Here is an 18,358-nt window from a genome sequence, read left to right as displayed (position 1 = left end):
CATACACACCTAGGTCATGTCCTCTGCCCTCCTCCTACCTCCTGAAAATTTCCCTGTGTTTCATGAATTATTATAAAACAACATTAAAGACAAACTGGTCTTCAACCAACCCTTTTAAAACTCTAGGATGCAAATTACCCACATAATTTAAGAAAAAGGTTCATAACTTAAGAAGTTGCTGCTCGGCATTCTCCTGATTTTCCAGGGGAATGAGAGATTTTCATAACCATCTTTTGAAATAATAACATCAGCTGGCTCTTTTCCAATGCATAACAGAAGTACCTGAATGCTCTTGCACTTACTAAAACGTTCTTGAAAACAAGCAGTTTGTGACACTTTCTAAATTCTTTGTCCTGATTGATTCAGCTCAGAATTGCCTTCAGCATGTGTAAGACGACCTTTTAAAGGGCCAAATATTATAAACACAAACCCATTAATGCATTTTAGTGGTTTGGACTAGACTATGTTTGCATGCATTTATTATCTTTTAGTTATGAATACTTCCACCCAAGAAAGCCCTCACTTCCAGTGGTGACATACTCTTCCTCTTCATCTGCCAAGATTCAGGCCAGAACAGAATTCCTCCCTGTGCACACAACACATGCGGAGTTACCCAACGCACATTTCTTATACATAACATTGCTAAAGATGCTTCAAGGCAGAGAATGTGAGGTTTCACCTTGCATCACTTAGCTCAAAGTCGCTCTGAAGTAGTAACAAAATTCAATGTTCCTCTCAAATGCTTACAGACAGGGCTGACAGCCCTCATACCCAGGACACTCAGCACAGTCAAAGCATCCAAAATCTTTTGCTTCCAAGCTGATAACAAGCCAGAAACTCAGTAATTTATTACTCTTTTACCTAAAGCACTGTTCCATCATTTTTGCGCGCTTTATCCTTCTTAAGCAGATGATGACCACCGACTGTGTATGATTCACCTTCTAATCACATGGACTATGCCACCAAACCCAACATGAAAAGATTCATTCTCACAGATGAGTAATTCCAATTCAAAATGGACAAACATGTCCTGTCAATACATGGTAGACCCAGTCAATGAACCTAGAAGATCTAAATGGGGCACCACAGCAATACTGTGCACAAGCCTAGGAACTTGGGGTTATGGACCTAATAATCTGCTAGGAGCAAACACAACCCTCCTGGACCTTGGTGGGAGGTGACACCAAAGACTCCGGGGCATAATTTCAATCTAGTTTGCCCAAGAAGGCAACAAGGTTTTATGTGCTGTGCTTCTGAGAAATCTGGCTAAAAATCTCCATGAAATCACATGCAGAGCACACTTAGGAGGTGGGAAGTGAATACAACATGGACAGGCTCCAAAGTCAGTGCAGCATGAGCATTTTGCCATCCATCTGGGACATCCTGCAAGAAATTCGTAATGCCCATGACTATCAAGTTCCCTTACAGGGTAAGGGTCATGGTGAAAAGTGTCCCAGGACCAAGCATCACCATGGCCTCTTTGCAAGGTGACCATCAGTGCAGGAAACAAGGTCATTCCGTGTCCTGCCCCTGAAATAAAAAAAGAGGAACAGCAACTACAAGGAGATTCAAGTTCAGCCTGCTTGTCCATGCCTCTCTCTAATCTGAAACAAGAGCAACAACTCCATAATGGTTAAAGGCACCTACACAAAGGACTCTCAGTAAGGTTCTGAAGAAAATGTTTTTATTTTTGAGAGAGACGGGGGGGGGGGGGGACATTTCATCCTCACATATGAAGAAGAAAAGATGCCTCTGCAGTTAAAAGCTTACATTAGGAGGCAAGGGAGGAGAACCTGACTCCTGGTTCTGCCACATGCTTCTTAAGTGACCTTTGGGCAAGTTACTTCATTTCATTTGAGACTTGTAGACACAGGCAATTTCCCAGCACTACATGTTAGACTGTGCAAGTCTATACAGCTTATCTCCAAAAAAATCTTTCCCTAGCTCATTCTTCATCTTTTCTCCCCACCAACTTTACATTAATGCAGCATACCTAAACACATGTTTGCACATTTCTTTTATGAAAATAAAAAGTTACCTCTATTGCATTGTCCAGAGGAGAAGCAGCCATACCCAAGCCATGCTGCAAGCACAGTAGCTAAGCTTGACAAAATGAGGAGTTCATAGCACTGTGGAATTAAATTCAACACAAGAAAACCAAAGTCCTAAAAGGTTTTTTCAGTCTGAACGGTAAAAAGAAAATGCAACACAAATGCTGGGATCTCTCTATACCCATTTCAGATCCCTGATTCTTATTACTAATGCTGTATGAAAACACCCTGCTGAGAAACTTTTCTTACAGAGTTTATCAGATATTTCTGCTTTCTTTTAAGAAAAAATTTAAGTAAAGGAAAGTGCATATCACCAAGGGAATAAATGGCCATAAAAAGGCTACTTCCCCTCTGTGTTAGAGACCAGCATGCCCACAGACCTTTGCTGAAACCTGGGTGTTTCACTCCCAGCCTGCCCCACATAGAAACAACCTGCTGCTTTCAAAAGAGAGGGAGACAGAAGCAGGTCATGCTGCAGTTACTTGATAGACCTGGGTCACCATGGATAGCTGAGACTCGGCGCTGGCCAAGGAGACGCCCCATCATAGCTTGCCTGGGCCCTGATGGGATTTCCGTGATTGAATTTCACAGGATGCAGCCGTTGGAAATAGCTCTTCATTACTCACGAAAGCCATCTAATGAGCCTCCCTGCTTTGATTAGGGCTAGCATTTGGTTTGGAGGACAGCAAATGGATAATACTATTTCCTGGAAAAAAATGTTGGCATGGAAGAACATATTGTCTTGATTAATGCTATTGAGTAATGAGGTCATTCAACAATCCTAGATGTAACTTCCTGGCTCCCACTACCAAAACAAACAATACTTAATTTTGTATCTGCTGAAAAGCATTCAAAGTCTTTAAATAAAAGAGTTAAGTGGGATTAGACTTGGAAACTGAAATACTGAAGTATATAGAGCTCAGTAATACTGAGGAATGAAGAATAACCTTTTATAAAATTAAGCCAGTTTTATCTCCCCATACTCCTACCAGAACACCCAGCACGTGCAAACAGTTGTTGACACGGTTATTGTAAGGAGTTACTTCATGAAAATCCAAGAAATACAAACACTGCTGCATTACTAGAAGGCAATTAAACAAATAACAAAACTAGATCATTTTTTTCCTTTGATGTGTACAGGGAAATAAGGTGCAGATTGTAACAACCATATATTTTCATTCCATACAATGGCTGTGATTCATTACAGTATCAGTAATGCACTAGCCTTGTGCTTTTGTTGTGATACTGTGTCTCTTCTCACAAAATATTGATACAGACTCAAACCCTCTAGGCATTAATCAAATCACAACTTTTACTGTGTATTGAAAGCCCTTGAAACCATCCACATAAAATATGTATTTGCACATTAGTGATGTGAAAGGTGCAATTTAAACTCCCAAATTAGAAGCAAAATGCAAAGTAAAGGCTTTGGAAGCCGACACCAAAAACATGACAGAGCCCAGGCGTGCAGCAGTGCCAAGGAACAAGGCACTGCCGAGACAAACAGGGACACTGCAAACCAGCTGCAGACTGTCCCCTGGGCCCCTCCTGTCCCTCTCTCTGTGCTCCATTCTTAGGGAGCTGCATTACCTTTTCATACTAACCATTTTTACAGTTCTCACTTCACGGGGGTGTTTGTGTATACATGAAGCAAAGATACACTACTCCATAATGCTCACACACAGCAGATGTGCTGGACATCTATACTGATAATTTTTCTCTACTACATTACATCATAAACAAGATGCATTTATATAACTAAGGGTAATACTGCTGAAAATTCAAACAGGACTTTAGCTTTGCTATTCTGCTAGATATAGACACTCACTGTACGGATAGCTACACATATTCAAATATTTAAGAACATAAGATATTCATATTTGTGAGACATTAATTTGCAACATGAGTCACAATTAATAAAATATTTACATGACATTTTTCTCTGAACCATTATGCATTACAAAGCAACATATAGTGTGACCACCCCAACAGAATTGTATGCCCCAGTTTACCTGACTTTTTTTTTTTCCCCAGCAGGGCCAGAATTGCATCCTTCATCTAATGTAAGTTTTAAAGAGGAAGAACATGTACTGTAAAAACATGCAGAGGGAATCTGAGCTATGTTCAGCGTGTGTTGGGGAGGAATCATAAGGGGCAGGAAAAAAAGGCCCCGTAGCTAAATTTCACACTGATAATGCCCTTTAATGCTAAGTTGTTAAGTTAGTGTGTTTGTGTAATGTCTGTGTGTTTTACAGTTTATATCTTACAACCAAATTCAGGACCTGACAATTATTAAGCAGCTACAGTGAGTTTTGTACTTCAAATCACTAATACCAACAGTTATGCATGTCACATGATGGAAAGCAATGAAGAATGCCTTCTTCTGGCCTGGTGATTTTATTTTATAAAGTGGAAATGCAGTTTCCAATTTCTTTCCCCTGGCCAGGGGCTGAATTCTCTTACCGGGTAGGTACAGGGACTTCAGTCAGAGCACCCAACATGACCGCCTGCTGCAGCCGGACGAAGGCAATGAAAGGACTCTCCAGGAAGTCTACCTCCCCCACCAGCACATTGGAGGCCTCAGCATCACGGGGCAATTTCTTCATGAATTTATTCTTCAGCTGCAGCAGGGAAAGAGGAAGGAAAAGAAAATTAAGACTCGTTACGCAGGCAAACAGGAACGTGCAATCTTATTTACGCAGTTTTCATCCAGATTTCCTCCTTGGTCAGCATATATCTTTGGCTGCCTCTGTTTGTGTTTAAAGACCTGAGATGGTGTTATTTCATGGAGAAAAAGGTGTGCAGCACTGAGGAAGATAAGTAGACGTGGGCAGGGTTTCAGGAACCACTACCCCACCTCGCTGCCCGGTCATCCAAATGATGGGGAAGGACAGGCACATTTTAGTAGTGGAAGTGAAACTCTACGATCTGCAGTCACTGCTACAGAAAAGACTGGCCTGAGGAAAACTAACCCTGAACAATGGACTCCAGGAGCTGTGTACCTGCATTTCACTGTGTATGTGTCTTTTCAAGTTTCCAGAAAAAGACTAAGCTTAGTACAGGCTTTTAGGAGTATGTTTCCTAGCCTGTGGCTTCTCCCTTAATCTAAAATTTGCTTGAGGTGGTCCAAAGCCATTATTACCATTGCCTGTGCAGGCCAGCACATGAGTAGTCATTGGGCAAAAATAGTAAGCATCCTGGTTTTGAAACTACCCTAATGGTCTCAATAACTGTCCAGGTGAGAGACTGGCTCATTACTGCTTCCACCATCACTGAGCCCTCAGCCCTCCCGCAGGCTGCTGCCCACAAAGCACAGAGTAGAGCATGGCTGAAGTGGGACAGAGGAACATGTCACATCATTAAAGACATTTTGCCCAGGAGAAACCCCCTTCTCAATCCTTCTACATAATGATGCTGGATGGCTACTACATCCCTCACCTCCCAAAGATCTGAAGGAAGAGAAAGCCTTGTGAAGAAGTAAAGTGAGAAGGGGCATCCATGAAGATGAGATAAATCAGAGAGGGTTTCCAAAGAAAATAAAAGCACCATTGCCTGGACAGAGAAACCAAGGTGGGAGTTGGGGGAAGATGAGGAAGAAGGTTGTTGTGAGCAGCACACTGGGCCACTGCATGGGTCCTGAGCCAGGATGGGTTGGGTGACACAGTGAACCCCCTCCAGATGCTCACTGTGGGGAATCTGTGTTAACTCTTCCCCTCCTGACGAGGCTCCAAGCACTCTGCTAGCCCCAGCACAAATACCAAGCAAGAGAAGGGTGTATGTTTCTATTTGTATCTATACCAAATGCAACTAGTTACTTTGAAGCACAATCATATCTACCCTTAATGAATTTCTGTAATTTGTACAACAGCAACACAGTTATGCAAGTAGAAATTGAGGGTAAGGGCATTTTTTAAAAAATGGTCAACAAGCAGGCAGGTAGCAATAATTGCCTGTCTTCATCCTTTACTCTGACAGCACACAGAAATTCCACCCTCCATCAAATACCTGTAAAACCCCACCACCAAATGGCAGCTAACACGGTTGCTAGTTACTGTGTAGCTAAAAGACCTCTCATGTTTCCAGTATCAATTAAACAACTATATAATCAAGCTTTATAATCAAGTTACTGCAGCTGATGTTTTACCCTGCCACAGGGAACTCCTACGGTGATCCCAACTGTCCTCTATTACGTTAATATCTTTCTGTCAGAGAGAGATTTTAAGAACCTCACACTGAAGTTTTAAGTAAATGAACTGCTATCATCTGGAGTACATACATATATATCACTCTGCCTGATCTATTGAAAAATCATTGTAGCCCCATGGCAAAGAAATCCACTTCAGCAGATCTACCTCAAACACACAGCAGCTCCCACTGCAGTCTGGCTCCACAAGCTCTCAGAAGCCCCAAAGCACACACTGACTGACGGTTTTAATATTTATGAACTAGAATACCTTAAACGCACAAGAAAAAAAAAAACCAAAACAACATGTATGGTAATTTCCCAACATAACCTTTGTAGCTTTAAACTGATGCTGCCAACTGTTAATTACTTGATAACGTATCCCTTGGAAGAAAGAGCAAATGATAAAATGCTCAGATGCACAAGTTTTAGGGACACACTCAGCAAAACCTGTTACAGAAATCTGATGCTCATTAATGGAGAGCTCTGTAACAAGACTTTGCTGAGCCAGCGATTGTCTGGGGGGCTGACAAAACCACTTCAGTATCTTCCCTTAACAGGTACAGGACCCACTGCTGCAGAGGTGCACCAGAGGAGGGTCAAGGGTGCTGTCAGAAGAAAGGTGAGATGCCCAGTGGCAGAGGAGGATGCTGCTCCTCAGCTCCCCTTTTCTAGGCAGCATGTTGGGGATTTTTTCCCCAAGCACCTCTAAGAGACACAAAATGACCCGCTCTGTCAGGCTGCTAAAGCAAAATTCATCAAAACAGCCTTCGCTACACTCACAGGAAGCTTTTCTCTCATGACCAGTCTGTCCTCTGATTTTCCTGAAAGAGTTGTGTTCAGAAGCAAAAAAAGAGCAAACTCTAAGAAACCTGCTGATACTTTGAAATAGAGTTTGGGGGTTTTTCCCCCTTATCTTTAGGACTAAGATACAATGTGGTGCTATGGCAGCAGCAAGGCCCCATTGTGCTGCTGAGCTGTGTGTGGTACAAGGATAAAAACATAAAGACGTCTAACTCTTTTGTTGAAGAGGTAGAGATACCTCCTGGGAAAATGAACCAAACCAGCTGGCAGGCTTGCTCTGATCAGCTGCTTATCCCTAAAGGTTTAGGTTATCCTTGTTAAGGATGGTGAAGGAGAAAAGAAAATCAAAATCATTGCTGGAAATGGACAGATTCTTCTGAAGTGCACCCATGTACAGAGAGATGTCAGTATATGAAGAACTCAAGCATTTCAACAAATATTTTCTAGCTAAAGAAATTCAACTAGGACACCAAAATTTCTTTCTGATTACTCTAGTAATCTGATTTCCTTACCAACCCAGATTATTCTAACATGTCCCATGATGCCTTTCTAGCCTTATTCTCTCTGTACTCTGATGATCTTTGACTGCTCCTTTCTCCTCAGTAACATAAGCCTGCAATGTTATCTGAGCTTTTTTAGGGTTGGTGGTGCTTTTTCCAGTGTTCTTTCACTCTCTTCCTACATTTCTGCCTTCTTCATTAACAGTGACAACAGCTACGCTGGAAACACGACAAAGGGAGCTGGTGAAGCCACCACAAGCATACACTAGTGCAATTGCACTGCTCATCTTCAGGTTTTCTCATACTTAAGATCTAGATTTTAGTCTAGTGTAAAACCAACACAACTTGATTTTTTTTACTTTAAAAAAAAGGTCCTATCTCAAAGCAAAACAATGTAGTTATTTATCATATTGTATAATTTAAAAAAAAAATTAAGTATTCAGTAGAATTTCCTATCAATTTTTGCTGCCTGATGAATATATGAAAAGCACATGGGAATACACATATTTTTTGACATATTTGGAGTTTAACTCTTCATTCATGGCAAGCCCACTCTTATTTGTGGCTCTAAACATGTATGCATGGCCTCTCCTGCCTCCTCTAACACCATTACACATGGACTGCCAAGTGTTACACCCAAAACAGTGTCACCTAAGGCAGCCTGTCACTGCAGAGTGGAAATAAGTTTTGTCCATTTCGTCTAGAGAGAGCTACCCCAGTTCCTGAATCAGGATATGCATTTTCTGACTTGAAAAGGGAGACCATAGAGAGCAAGACATTCTGCTACTGACACCTTGGGTCTTTCTGAGGGCTGTCTGCTTGCAGCACAAGCGATGGGAAATCCTCAAGTCTGGGAGCAGCACCAGAGGAGCTGACATAAGGTGAATCCACCAGCAAGGAAAGCAGCACTGGGACTCCAGTTACAATATAAGCAGTGCTTCTAAAAATGCAGCAAAGCATCTATCTGTTGTGTTACTGAACAGCAGTGCTCAAAACTACAGGAAAGTGAGCTTCAAAGATGACTTATAAAGCTGTATTTATACATTTCCAGTAATCCTTCCCAGGGCATACAAATGATATCTGAGGTGTAACTCTGTGCTTAGCACCATTAAACCAGAGTGTCGGAAGAAATCTACTGACCAGCATCATTCTCATCAGCCAACTGCAAGGCTTACTCTCATTTATATGTCTTTTCCCCGAGCATAGCTATAGCTTCATGCTAAAAATAGTTCCTTACAGCCTGAAGGTTATTCTTCTCATCTCTGCACTTATGTACTGTAATGGTACCACAGCAGACATGAGCGGGTCCACAGGGCTCTGCAACATGCATCCACTAGCTGACAAAATATTAACTAAGCCCAGCTATGGAGAAAAGTCATCATCTGCTTCTGATTTAATAATGGGACAACACTGCAGCAGCAGCAGCTGAATTTTAAAAATCAGCCTCTCCTGGCTCTTTTCTGGTATCTTTCTGGCACTGGAAATCTCTTTAGCCTGGCACCAGATTGCCTTTCTTCTAGGTTATTAAATTATAGCTCAATCAAGCCTGCTGCAGTAGTGCTGCTCTTACCCCCCTTCTGCCTTCTCCACAGCACCAGCAAAGCTCCTGCGGCCTTGGCCACATTGGTGAGGGGCACCACTGCTCCCATCTTAGATGTACCCCTCTGCCTTAGCACTCAGGCTGTGTCTTTGAAGACAGAGGAGAATTTCCGGGCATTCTCAGATCTGAGATGGCTTTTGTTTCTAACTTCAGCTGTGGCAGAATTCATGTGAAGTGGAAGGCTTTTGAAAAATCCTGCCCTTGGTTCGTTCTCAACTCACCACCCCCCATCCTCAATGATCTTTGGAGATGCTCTGTGTTTGTCTGGCTGAGGGTGAATGGCAAGGGAGGATGTACTGCCAGAAACACCAATGGGGGGTAACACTAAACTCGGCTACGAATCCGTAACGAGCTTTGTCAGGCAACTCGGAGAAGTAGAAAAATGGAAAAAGTCTCATGAAAAGGCATGAATTACTGATTCAGCAGGAAGAAAACTGCTGAAACAATCCTACTCCTGCATGCTTCAGTCAGGATTACCACCAGAGAAAATATTAAATAAGCATCAAGGAGCTCTGTGGAGGAAGCTTGCAGAAATGCTACCAGTTCTCCTATGAATAGTGTTTTGCAGGAAACTGGAGATAAAAGATATCAGGAAGGTGGCAAATCCCCAATAAATGTTCAACTTTGCCAAGCATGTTGGTTGCACGCTTACGTGTGCTGCTGAACAAGCACAATGTTGGCCCAAACCCTGGTGCCTTTCTGAACCAGAACCGACATGCAAGATCTCAAGTCAAAACACCATGACTAATTTTGAAGAGCTCTCATTATAGTGATTTTTTGCTCCAAATGAGTTTTACAGCACCACTCACCACTTTCTTAAATCATTTATCAGATAGATGATGGGAAGGGTGCAGTCAGCACTTACAACCCATTTTGAACTATTCCCCAAAGAAGCTTCAAAGGATTTGAGTCCTCAGCAGCACCTGAGAACAAGGAGGGAGGCAAGGATGGCCATACAGCTAGAAGCACTAGATTCACTTTCCCTGTACCCTGCTAAAGTGAGTATCATCCCAACCCAACCACTAATGTTATGTTAAAGGCCACAGATTTCCGACGCTGTACCTGCAAAAAGGTATGGCAACCTGAAAAATCACTATGTCCTTAAATGTATTTTAACATTCTATTATCAGCAGCATCATTTAAGCTTTATTGGAAATGAAGGCATTTCCTAAGTACACACAGCTTTTATTGCATCTACTCATTTGCTCTTGGGCACAATACTGTGCAATAGACCTGTCTGCCTTGCCCTCGCATGGATGCTGCCTTCCCTGCTAGCTCCCAACAATTGACATTTCCATACTGAAATGCAAGTGTAAAGGAAAGGCAAGAGGCCAGCTCACAGGCCTGGGAAGCAGGAAGGAGCAACCACAGTCACCAGGGCCAAGAGAGCACCCGGGTAAGTTATGTGCCAGGGACCTCCTGGCAAAATACTAAAAAAATAAGTCATACTGATTTTTCCTAAATCACTCAAATATTTTGTAAAGGATAGAAAGCTTCTTCCTTTCTTTTGGGAGCACCTAGCACAACCAAGTGTATAGCTGCTCAACAACCAGGAGCAAGAGAAGATGAAAAGGAACATGTGGCTGAACAAGCACATGGCTCCTGCCTGTGACCCCTGGCACACTCTGTGAAGTAGTTTGCAGGCTTGTCCAAGGCAAGAGAATACCCAAGGCAAGTGGAAACTCCATTAAATGAGTCATTAGCTGAAGCATCAGAAACACAAAGCTAATCAAAACCCCAGGATACAGCACTAAAATTATAACTAGAAAAGCCCTTCAGCTAGTCACAGTGCTGTAACGATGCCTCAGGCTTTGCAGAAGAGCCTGCAAGGAACATGCAGGCACTGATCTTTGAAAGAATCGGGTTTGCCCTTACGTGTCATAATCATATTTGATCACCTCTAGCCTAAGGAAGAGTTACCAAACAAAAACCTCTGGCTGCATAAGCTGGAGTTCAGGTAAAACACACCACCTGTACAGGAACAGTTTCCTTTACAATTGAGGTTACGAGCCTATGAAAGCTTGAAATCAGTTGCTCTTCGGGAACAGAGCTCTGCAGCATGCCATGGGGCAGCAACAACTACCTTGGCCTTTGCACAGGACACTGCAGCGCACCAAGCACAATCATCAATGCCTGTTGGCTTTGGCTACTCACCCGATTAGCACTGCTGGGATTTAAATGCCAGACGCATGGGGAGAGCAGTCCCGACTAATTGAGATGGGGAACAGCTAGTCCATTCATATGCCATCTTACATCTATTTTAAACAAGCTTTTGCACCTGCACCCTGTTTGAAAAATCAGTCCTAAATGAAAGGAGTGCTGGGACAAAAGAAAACTTATCAGTGAAGCGTGAGGTCATAACTTGTCTGAGATTTTTTGCGATGGGTAGAGTAGCTGGCTTTATGGGATATCACCACTTCCTCACTTGATAGCATCTGCCAAGTCTGCAGCAGGGAAGCCCCCACATGCTTACAGCAAAAGGAAAAATAAAAGAAAAATGTTATTCAGGGCTAATGCCATTACACAGATAGCAAATAATCCCCATCTCACCTTATAATTTTAATAAAACAAAATCAGAAAGAAAGGGCCATGCACTGACTTCACTTAAGGAAGCTATAAACAGATACTAACTCTGTAAGTCGCCTTCCTCCAGCCACGCAAGGTCTGAAGTGCAAACTTGAATTCCCCTTCCCATTAGCAGCATTTAGTCACTATTGTCAGAGGAATCGAGCAACCAAAGCAAGCACCACTGGCACGAGAAACAGAGAATGCTATCTATTTGGCAAATAGAAAAAATATAGTTTCCAGGCTTTTGCTTAAAAGCCTGCGAAGACAGCTGTTGGCAGTTCCACTCTGGAAAGCAAAGCTACCAGGGCTATCCTATCCTGTGGTGAAAATGTTCCACCCTTTCTCGTCTGTTTTATGCCCTTCATCATTTTACAAGTCTTGCTTCTCTTCCCCAAGCCACGCTTCTGCAGACTGAAGACACCTAGATTATATTTAGCATTCCAACAGAGAGTCCATTCCAACCAGCTCTTTTTCACTCTACCACATAGCATTTCTAAGTTCACTATCATCAGCAACCTCCAGCATTGCACTATTAAAAACAGCCAGTGGGGATGACAAGGAAGGGAGCAATCCTCATGAACGTTAGGGTAGGATTTAGCTGCAGGTTCCAGCTCCTGCTTAGCTCATCATACAGCAAAACTCAAATCCACTAAATACAGCTCTTTCCCCCTCAGAGTATGGCAAAACCTGAGCATTCAGAATAAACACTGATCATACAGATTACAAGCCTAACTGCATAAGCGGTGCTTTGTGTAACTAAAAGAAGGCTTAACGGTCCCTGATCACAGGGAAAAAGGGATCTAGTTCCCCAAATTCCTGTTATATCAAAGCTAAGTGCAAGACAGGGGACCTTGCAGCCTGGCAGGCAGCACCAGGCTGCCCAAGAGCATGAACAAAGGCTGGGGGAAGAGGCCATTTAAAAATTCACTCTACCTTCTGTTTACTCTGCATAGGGGTATGTGGGTTCACCTCCTCACAGCATCATATTTCATCACAGCGTTCCACACTTGAGCACAGATGCATAGAGCTTTTGTACTTAAGAAAAGTTAATTCCCCCAGGAATTTGAATCTGACCGTCTCTCTGTTATTCTGTATTCGTTCACATAGACGCTCAAGATTACCTTCCCATAAACTATCCCATGAATGCTCACCTCAAGGGATACCTGCAATGCTCTGTGTTTTGTCTATGCCATTACTCAAGAATGCTTCAGAGGTGTGCTGCTGATAGACTGCAAGGAGAAACAATGCAAACAAAACTGCTCTCTGCATCAAGAAAAAAGGCCAAAGTAAACAAAACTCCAGTTAACTAAACTTTCTAAAGACCCTTTCCTTCAGAAAGGTGGCAGTGATCTGCAGTGGAAGACAGTCATTTTCATTTGAGCTCCATGGAGTGAAAGTAGGTCATCCAGGCTGACAGACCTGAAAATGAGGAATGTTCGCTTGTGACCGTGGAGATAAGGAGAAGTTCAAACAGGAAAAGCAATGAAACACTCCCACCATTAGCCACTGGACTCCATTCCAAACCGGGGGGTCCCGTCAGCGCCCTCCCCATCCATTGGTCCCCCCAGGAAAGGCAAGAGGGTTTCTCTTAACAAGGCCAATGTCTTTTTTTAACTTCAGAGCTGGCTTTGGCACAGATTCCCTGTTGATATGGAAACACCAGTTTGAATAAACAGTGCACACACCACAACAAATAAGAAGGGTTTTGTGCCTCTTTCTGACTGACGATATTCATTCAGAGCCGGTTTTTGTCCCATACAGAAGCCCTTCAACAGTGGAGATAATGCCAGGTCAGTAAACTCCCCTTATATCAACATATATTCATTTTCTATATGCTATTGCATCAGCTCAGTAATAACTGATCCCTGATAAAACAGATTTTCTTTAAATGTCCCCTGTATTTTACATCTTGAGCATTAAAGGAGTCCTAGTGATTCAACCATTCGGAGCTGCCAAGGACATTTTAACGGAGCATGACCAAAGGATTTCTCACGGGAGTAGGGACAGTAGCAGGAACTTCCTCAGCTTCCTATGGTCCACTTTCGCTACACCAACAAAGGGGCTGATAAAGGCTGTACTTGACTCTTCTCAATCACTTTCATACACAGATAAAGCTGAAAAAATAATCTAAAATATTTTCAAATTGTTAAGACTACACGAATCAGTATCTAACTTAACAATCCCAGCTCTAACACCATAAATGACAAACTGTCCCCTGGGCATTGCAAAGAGGATTAAAACTTCATCCTCCAAAAGGTTGCTTGAACGGAGACGGGATGTGGCTGCAGGCTCAGTGCTCTTTGAGATGTCTTGTGTGGGACAGGCAGAGTAAAACTCCAAGGTCCATTGTCAAAGGAGAGCTCATCCCAAACACAGCTTAAGCAATACTAAGTAGAAGCAACACCACTAATATTTCCACAGATTAGTCATGTGGGGACGCTTTTATAAACATTCACCTAAAGCACTTGTGACTCAGATACTGCAACTACAATCCAGAGTGTGGCAGCGTAGTTTGAAATGTGCTAAAAAGCTGAAAACCGCACAGAAAATCGTATCTTGATGCGCACTAAAAATAAGAGAGAATGGAAAAGTAACACTAGCAAAACACCCAGGCAGCACCAGGCAAGCAGCCATTGTTATCTGTACCAGCAGAGGAATGGATGCAGAGCCAGGAGATCAGAAGCACAAAGCCCACCTTCCAGATGTAGGCATAATCCACACATAGTTTTGCCAGTGTAGCCACATCAGTTGGCCGTGTGGAAAAAAAAAACCTAATCTTTGTGTACACAGCTCATACCAGCAAAAGGATCACTCCTCATCAGCACGTCACCCAGTTAGGTGGTTCCAGTTGGTACAGTCTGTAAGTCTGCCCTGCGGACCTGCCAGCACGGCATAATTGCACTGCAATTCCTTTCACCTGCAGATAAGTGTTGAAGAAAAAGAAAAGCAGACGGGAGCATGGGATGCCACCAGCAAAGAGTGAAGTTTGAGATGACCCTGTGCAGGCCTTCACCTGACCCCAACAGACTGCTGCTGACCACCTCTTTTCCCCCACACCCCTGTTCTGGGCACCCTTCTTGACAAAAGGCTACTTGCAAGCTGGCAGGAGCCCAGACAAGCAATCCAAACTAGGAAGTGGCTGAGAGACAAAAATATATCAGAAAAACTTATCTGCAATAAATATATAGGAGTTGTATTATGTTCCTGCCCATGGCAGGGGAGTTGGAACTATATGATCTTTAAGGTCCCTCTCAACCCAAACATTTTATGATTCTGTGGCTAAGATGCACCTAAACCAGCAGAAGTGCTAGATGTATTCTAACTCTATCTGGTTGAACAATCTACATGTACATATACACATACATCCCTCTCACTTTCTTCAGGTTTGCTGGACAGCCCACCAGAAGCACCTGATTTTTCTAGACCCATCTCTGCTGTGGACCAGATTAGGTAAACCATAAGGTGGTCTCTTTTGACAGCTCAAGAAACCTTCATTAGGTCTTTCAGTTTGGTGTTATTCAACAAAGTATTAGAGAAAATCCTGAGCAAACAGCTCAGCCTTCAAGAGCTGGAGGAATTCTCCTGCCATGAGAAGTTCTGGTCTCTTAGACACTTCTCTGGTACCACTGATGCATCTGGCAAAAAAGATCTCAGAACCCTGGAGAGAGTAGGAAGCCTAATACTGATTTATTAATTGGAAAACAGAAAAGAAAAATAAATTGTCCAAAAGTGCCGCTGCCTCTGCTTCTCTATCTTGATGCAAATGACCAGTACATTAATTGCAGCCAACACCTCATAAAGTAAAACAAATGAAGGCAAATCACTGCTCTGCTACCTCAGAAGCACTGTTCTGCCAACACAAATACAATGGAAGGGAACACACCTCCTCTTCCCCAATTATCCTTATAAACTGCCAAAATGTCAAACAAGCCCAAAGCAAAACCACGATAAACAGCAAAACCAAAACTCGGTGGCCTTTATTGAAGTTATTTATTATCAGAGTGGTTTGAGTCAAGGCCCTGGCACCTTCTGCAAGACCCTCACAGGACGCTGAACCAGTCTCTTTTGCAATCTCAGTGTAATACAGTACAATGACTCAAGCTGTCATGCTCATGGCAGAGAGGAGCCAGTTCATGCAAATTACCTGATTTCAATATTCATAAATAATACACACTTAACCACACATAGCTGTTTGGGTGCTCAGCACTGCTGACAGATATGAGAGAGGCAGAAGGAACAGATCAAAAGCCTTTTGTTTAAGCTTCGGGGAAAGCTTCCCACACCATCTGGAGGCGGAAAGGGAAGGCTTCCTTTGGAGCTCCCCTTTTTGTTTTTCAGTTGTTACACCTCTTGCAAGACAGCATGTTTATTGAGCATGGCAATGAAAATGGGAATAAAAGCTTTCTTTCCCCTCCTCGCTTCTTACCCTGCAAACCTTCACCTCTTGTAGATGTCATTAAATATCCTGTTCTGGCTTTTTATGAGCTCACATGGGAACCTGACGAGCAAAATAACACTTTGGTGATCATCAGCAGATCCCAGTGCCCCGAAAAAACAACATAAGAATAAATCAAGGCTGAAGGTGTCTCAGAGAAAATACATATGCTCAATCTGCAAGCAATTCTGGCTCACTGCTGCCTGCAGATGCTTTCTAAAATTTGTTCTATGCTGATGAACACTGTGCCGACAGCAGAGCCGCTTCGGCAAAGCTTTGGTGTCCACACACTGTGTTGCCACTGACTGTAAGCGACTCAGCACTATCAAAAGCACCAATAAACCACCGTTCCATTAATTTCCCTTTCCACAGATCACCTGTTGTGACAACCAGCCTACCAAGAGTCCCCGCTATATGTGGTCGAGGTAGGGGAGCACTGTGTTTTGTCTGTCACAGGCACATGAGATGCAAATCAATATTATTGATGCAATTTGTGATGAGTAATCTGCAGTTAAAGATTTTCTGCAAACTCTGCATTTTGGTAATTGGCCCTTCCTCTTGTTTCAGCTTGACAATCATTTCTTTCCATAAATTAAAGGGAAAAAAGAAGATAAGATTTTGAATTTAGCAGACATCCCAACCTTACAAGTAACCCAGGACTTAATTACTTTCAGATTTCTGCATCATTTTATGGTTTCACACAGTCTTATTCTGATGGCAAAAATTATTTCATCCAGTCTCAAACATAATGAAGAGAATGACACAAAGCCAATGAACGTGTTCTAACACTACCATTTTCCATGAAGCAACCTCTCCTTTGCTAAAGCTGCTAATCTAACTGCTTATCACACATCCATAAAGACTTTATAGCAGAGGGGAAAGAGAGAATAAAGGAACAGACATTTAAGTTATGCAAGATTTGTTTGGGGTTTTTTAGTGAATAGCAGTACACTGAAATTGCTTTCAGAGGATAACAGTAAAAATTAGTGTAATGATCTTAAAATTATCAAAGAACAAACCAACCACATAGATTCTAAATACTGCAGCAGGTTGGCTGCAGCACTGGGTTTGTACCTCCAGCCTGAGCTCCAAGCTGCCAGCCCTTGTGCGGCCATCCCATCAGGCAGGGCAGGGAGGAGATCACAGAATTGTTTGGGTTGGAAGGAACCTTAAAGATCACCTAGTTCCAACCCCCCTGCCATGGGCAGGGACACCTTCCACCAGCCCAGGTTGCTCAAAGCCCCGTCCAACCTGGCCTGGAACACTGCCAGGGAGGGGGCAGCCACAGCTGCTCTGGGAAACCTGTGCCAGTGTCTCACTGCCCTCACAGGAAAGAATTGCTTTCCTTACAGCTAATCTAGATCTACCCTCTTTTAGTTTAAAACTGTTAGTCCTCATCCTATCCCTACACCCCCTGATAAGGAGTCCCTCCCCATCTTCCCTGCAGGCCCCCTTTCAGTACTGGGAGGCCACTATAAGGTCTCCCCAGAGCCTTCTCCTCTCCAGGCTGAACAACCCCAACTCTCAGCCTGTCCTCATAACGGAGGTGCTCCAGGCCCCTGATCATCTTCGTGGCCTTTTCTGGACCTGCTCAATCAGGTCCATGCCTTCCTTCTGTTGGGGGCCCCAGAGCTGGGGGGTCTCATGAGAGTGGAGTAGAGGCGGAGAATCCCCTCCCTCGACCTGCTGGTCACACTTCTCTTGATGCAGCCAAGGACACAGTTGGCTTTCTGGGCTGTGAGCACACATTGCTGACTCACAGTCACTTTTCCATCCACCAATACCTCCAAGTCCTTCTCCACAGGGCTGCTCTCAATGCACTCATGGCCCAGCCTGTATTTGTGCTGGAATTGCCCCGACCCATGTGCAGGACCTTGCACTTAAGCTTGTTAAACTTCATGATGTTTGCACGAGCTCACCTCTCAAGCCTGTCAAGGTCCTTCTGGATGGCATCCCCTCCCTCCAGCGTGCCAACCACACCACACAGCTTGATGCAGCCAGCAAACATGCTGAGGGTACGCTCAATCCCACTGCCCGTGTCACCAACAAAGATGTTAAACAGATCCAGACAAAAGTTATATATAAAATATAAATATTTTAAATAGATTATAAAAAAAAATATGCTGTCAGAAAATTACTAGTGCCAGGGCTGGGGATATGTAGAGAGCAAGACCAATGAGAATCTTCTGGAAAAATCCATGAGTACAGCCTGTGTGT

At 43.2% G+C, this 18,358-nt stretch overlaps 1 protein-coding gene across 11 annotated transcripts in view; it reads right to left on the bottom strand.

Moving 5' to 3' along the window:
* Positions 1 to 18,358, bottom strand: part of SLC4A4 (solute carrier family 4 member 4) — a 230,632-nt gene that overhangs the window by 50,898 nt on the left and 161,376 nt on the right. For all 11 annotated transcript variants that reach the window (XM_026847425.1, XM_026847427.1, XM_026847426.1 and 8 more), the window contains one exon: positions 4,515 to 4,672. In XM_026847425.1, coding sequence (XP_026703226.1) covers positions 4,515 to 4,672 — 158 coding nt within the window. The remainder of the gene's footprint in view (positions 1 to 4,514; positions 4,673 to 18,358) is intronic.

This window comes from Athene cunicularia (genome assembly GCF_003259725.1).
Source record: "Athene cunicularia isolate RWA chromosome 4 unlocalized genomic scaffold, athCun1 chr4_part2, whole genome shotgun sequence".
Classification (NCBI taxonomy): Eukaryota; Metazoa; Chordata; class Aves; order Strigiformes; family Strigidae; genus Athene; species Athene cunicularia.
Note: the sequence above shows the minus strand (reverse complement) of the source record. Positions and strands in the feature narration are given on the sequence as shown.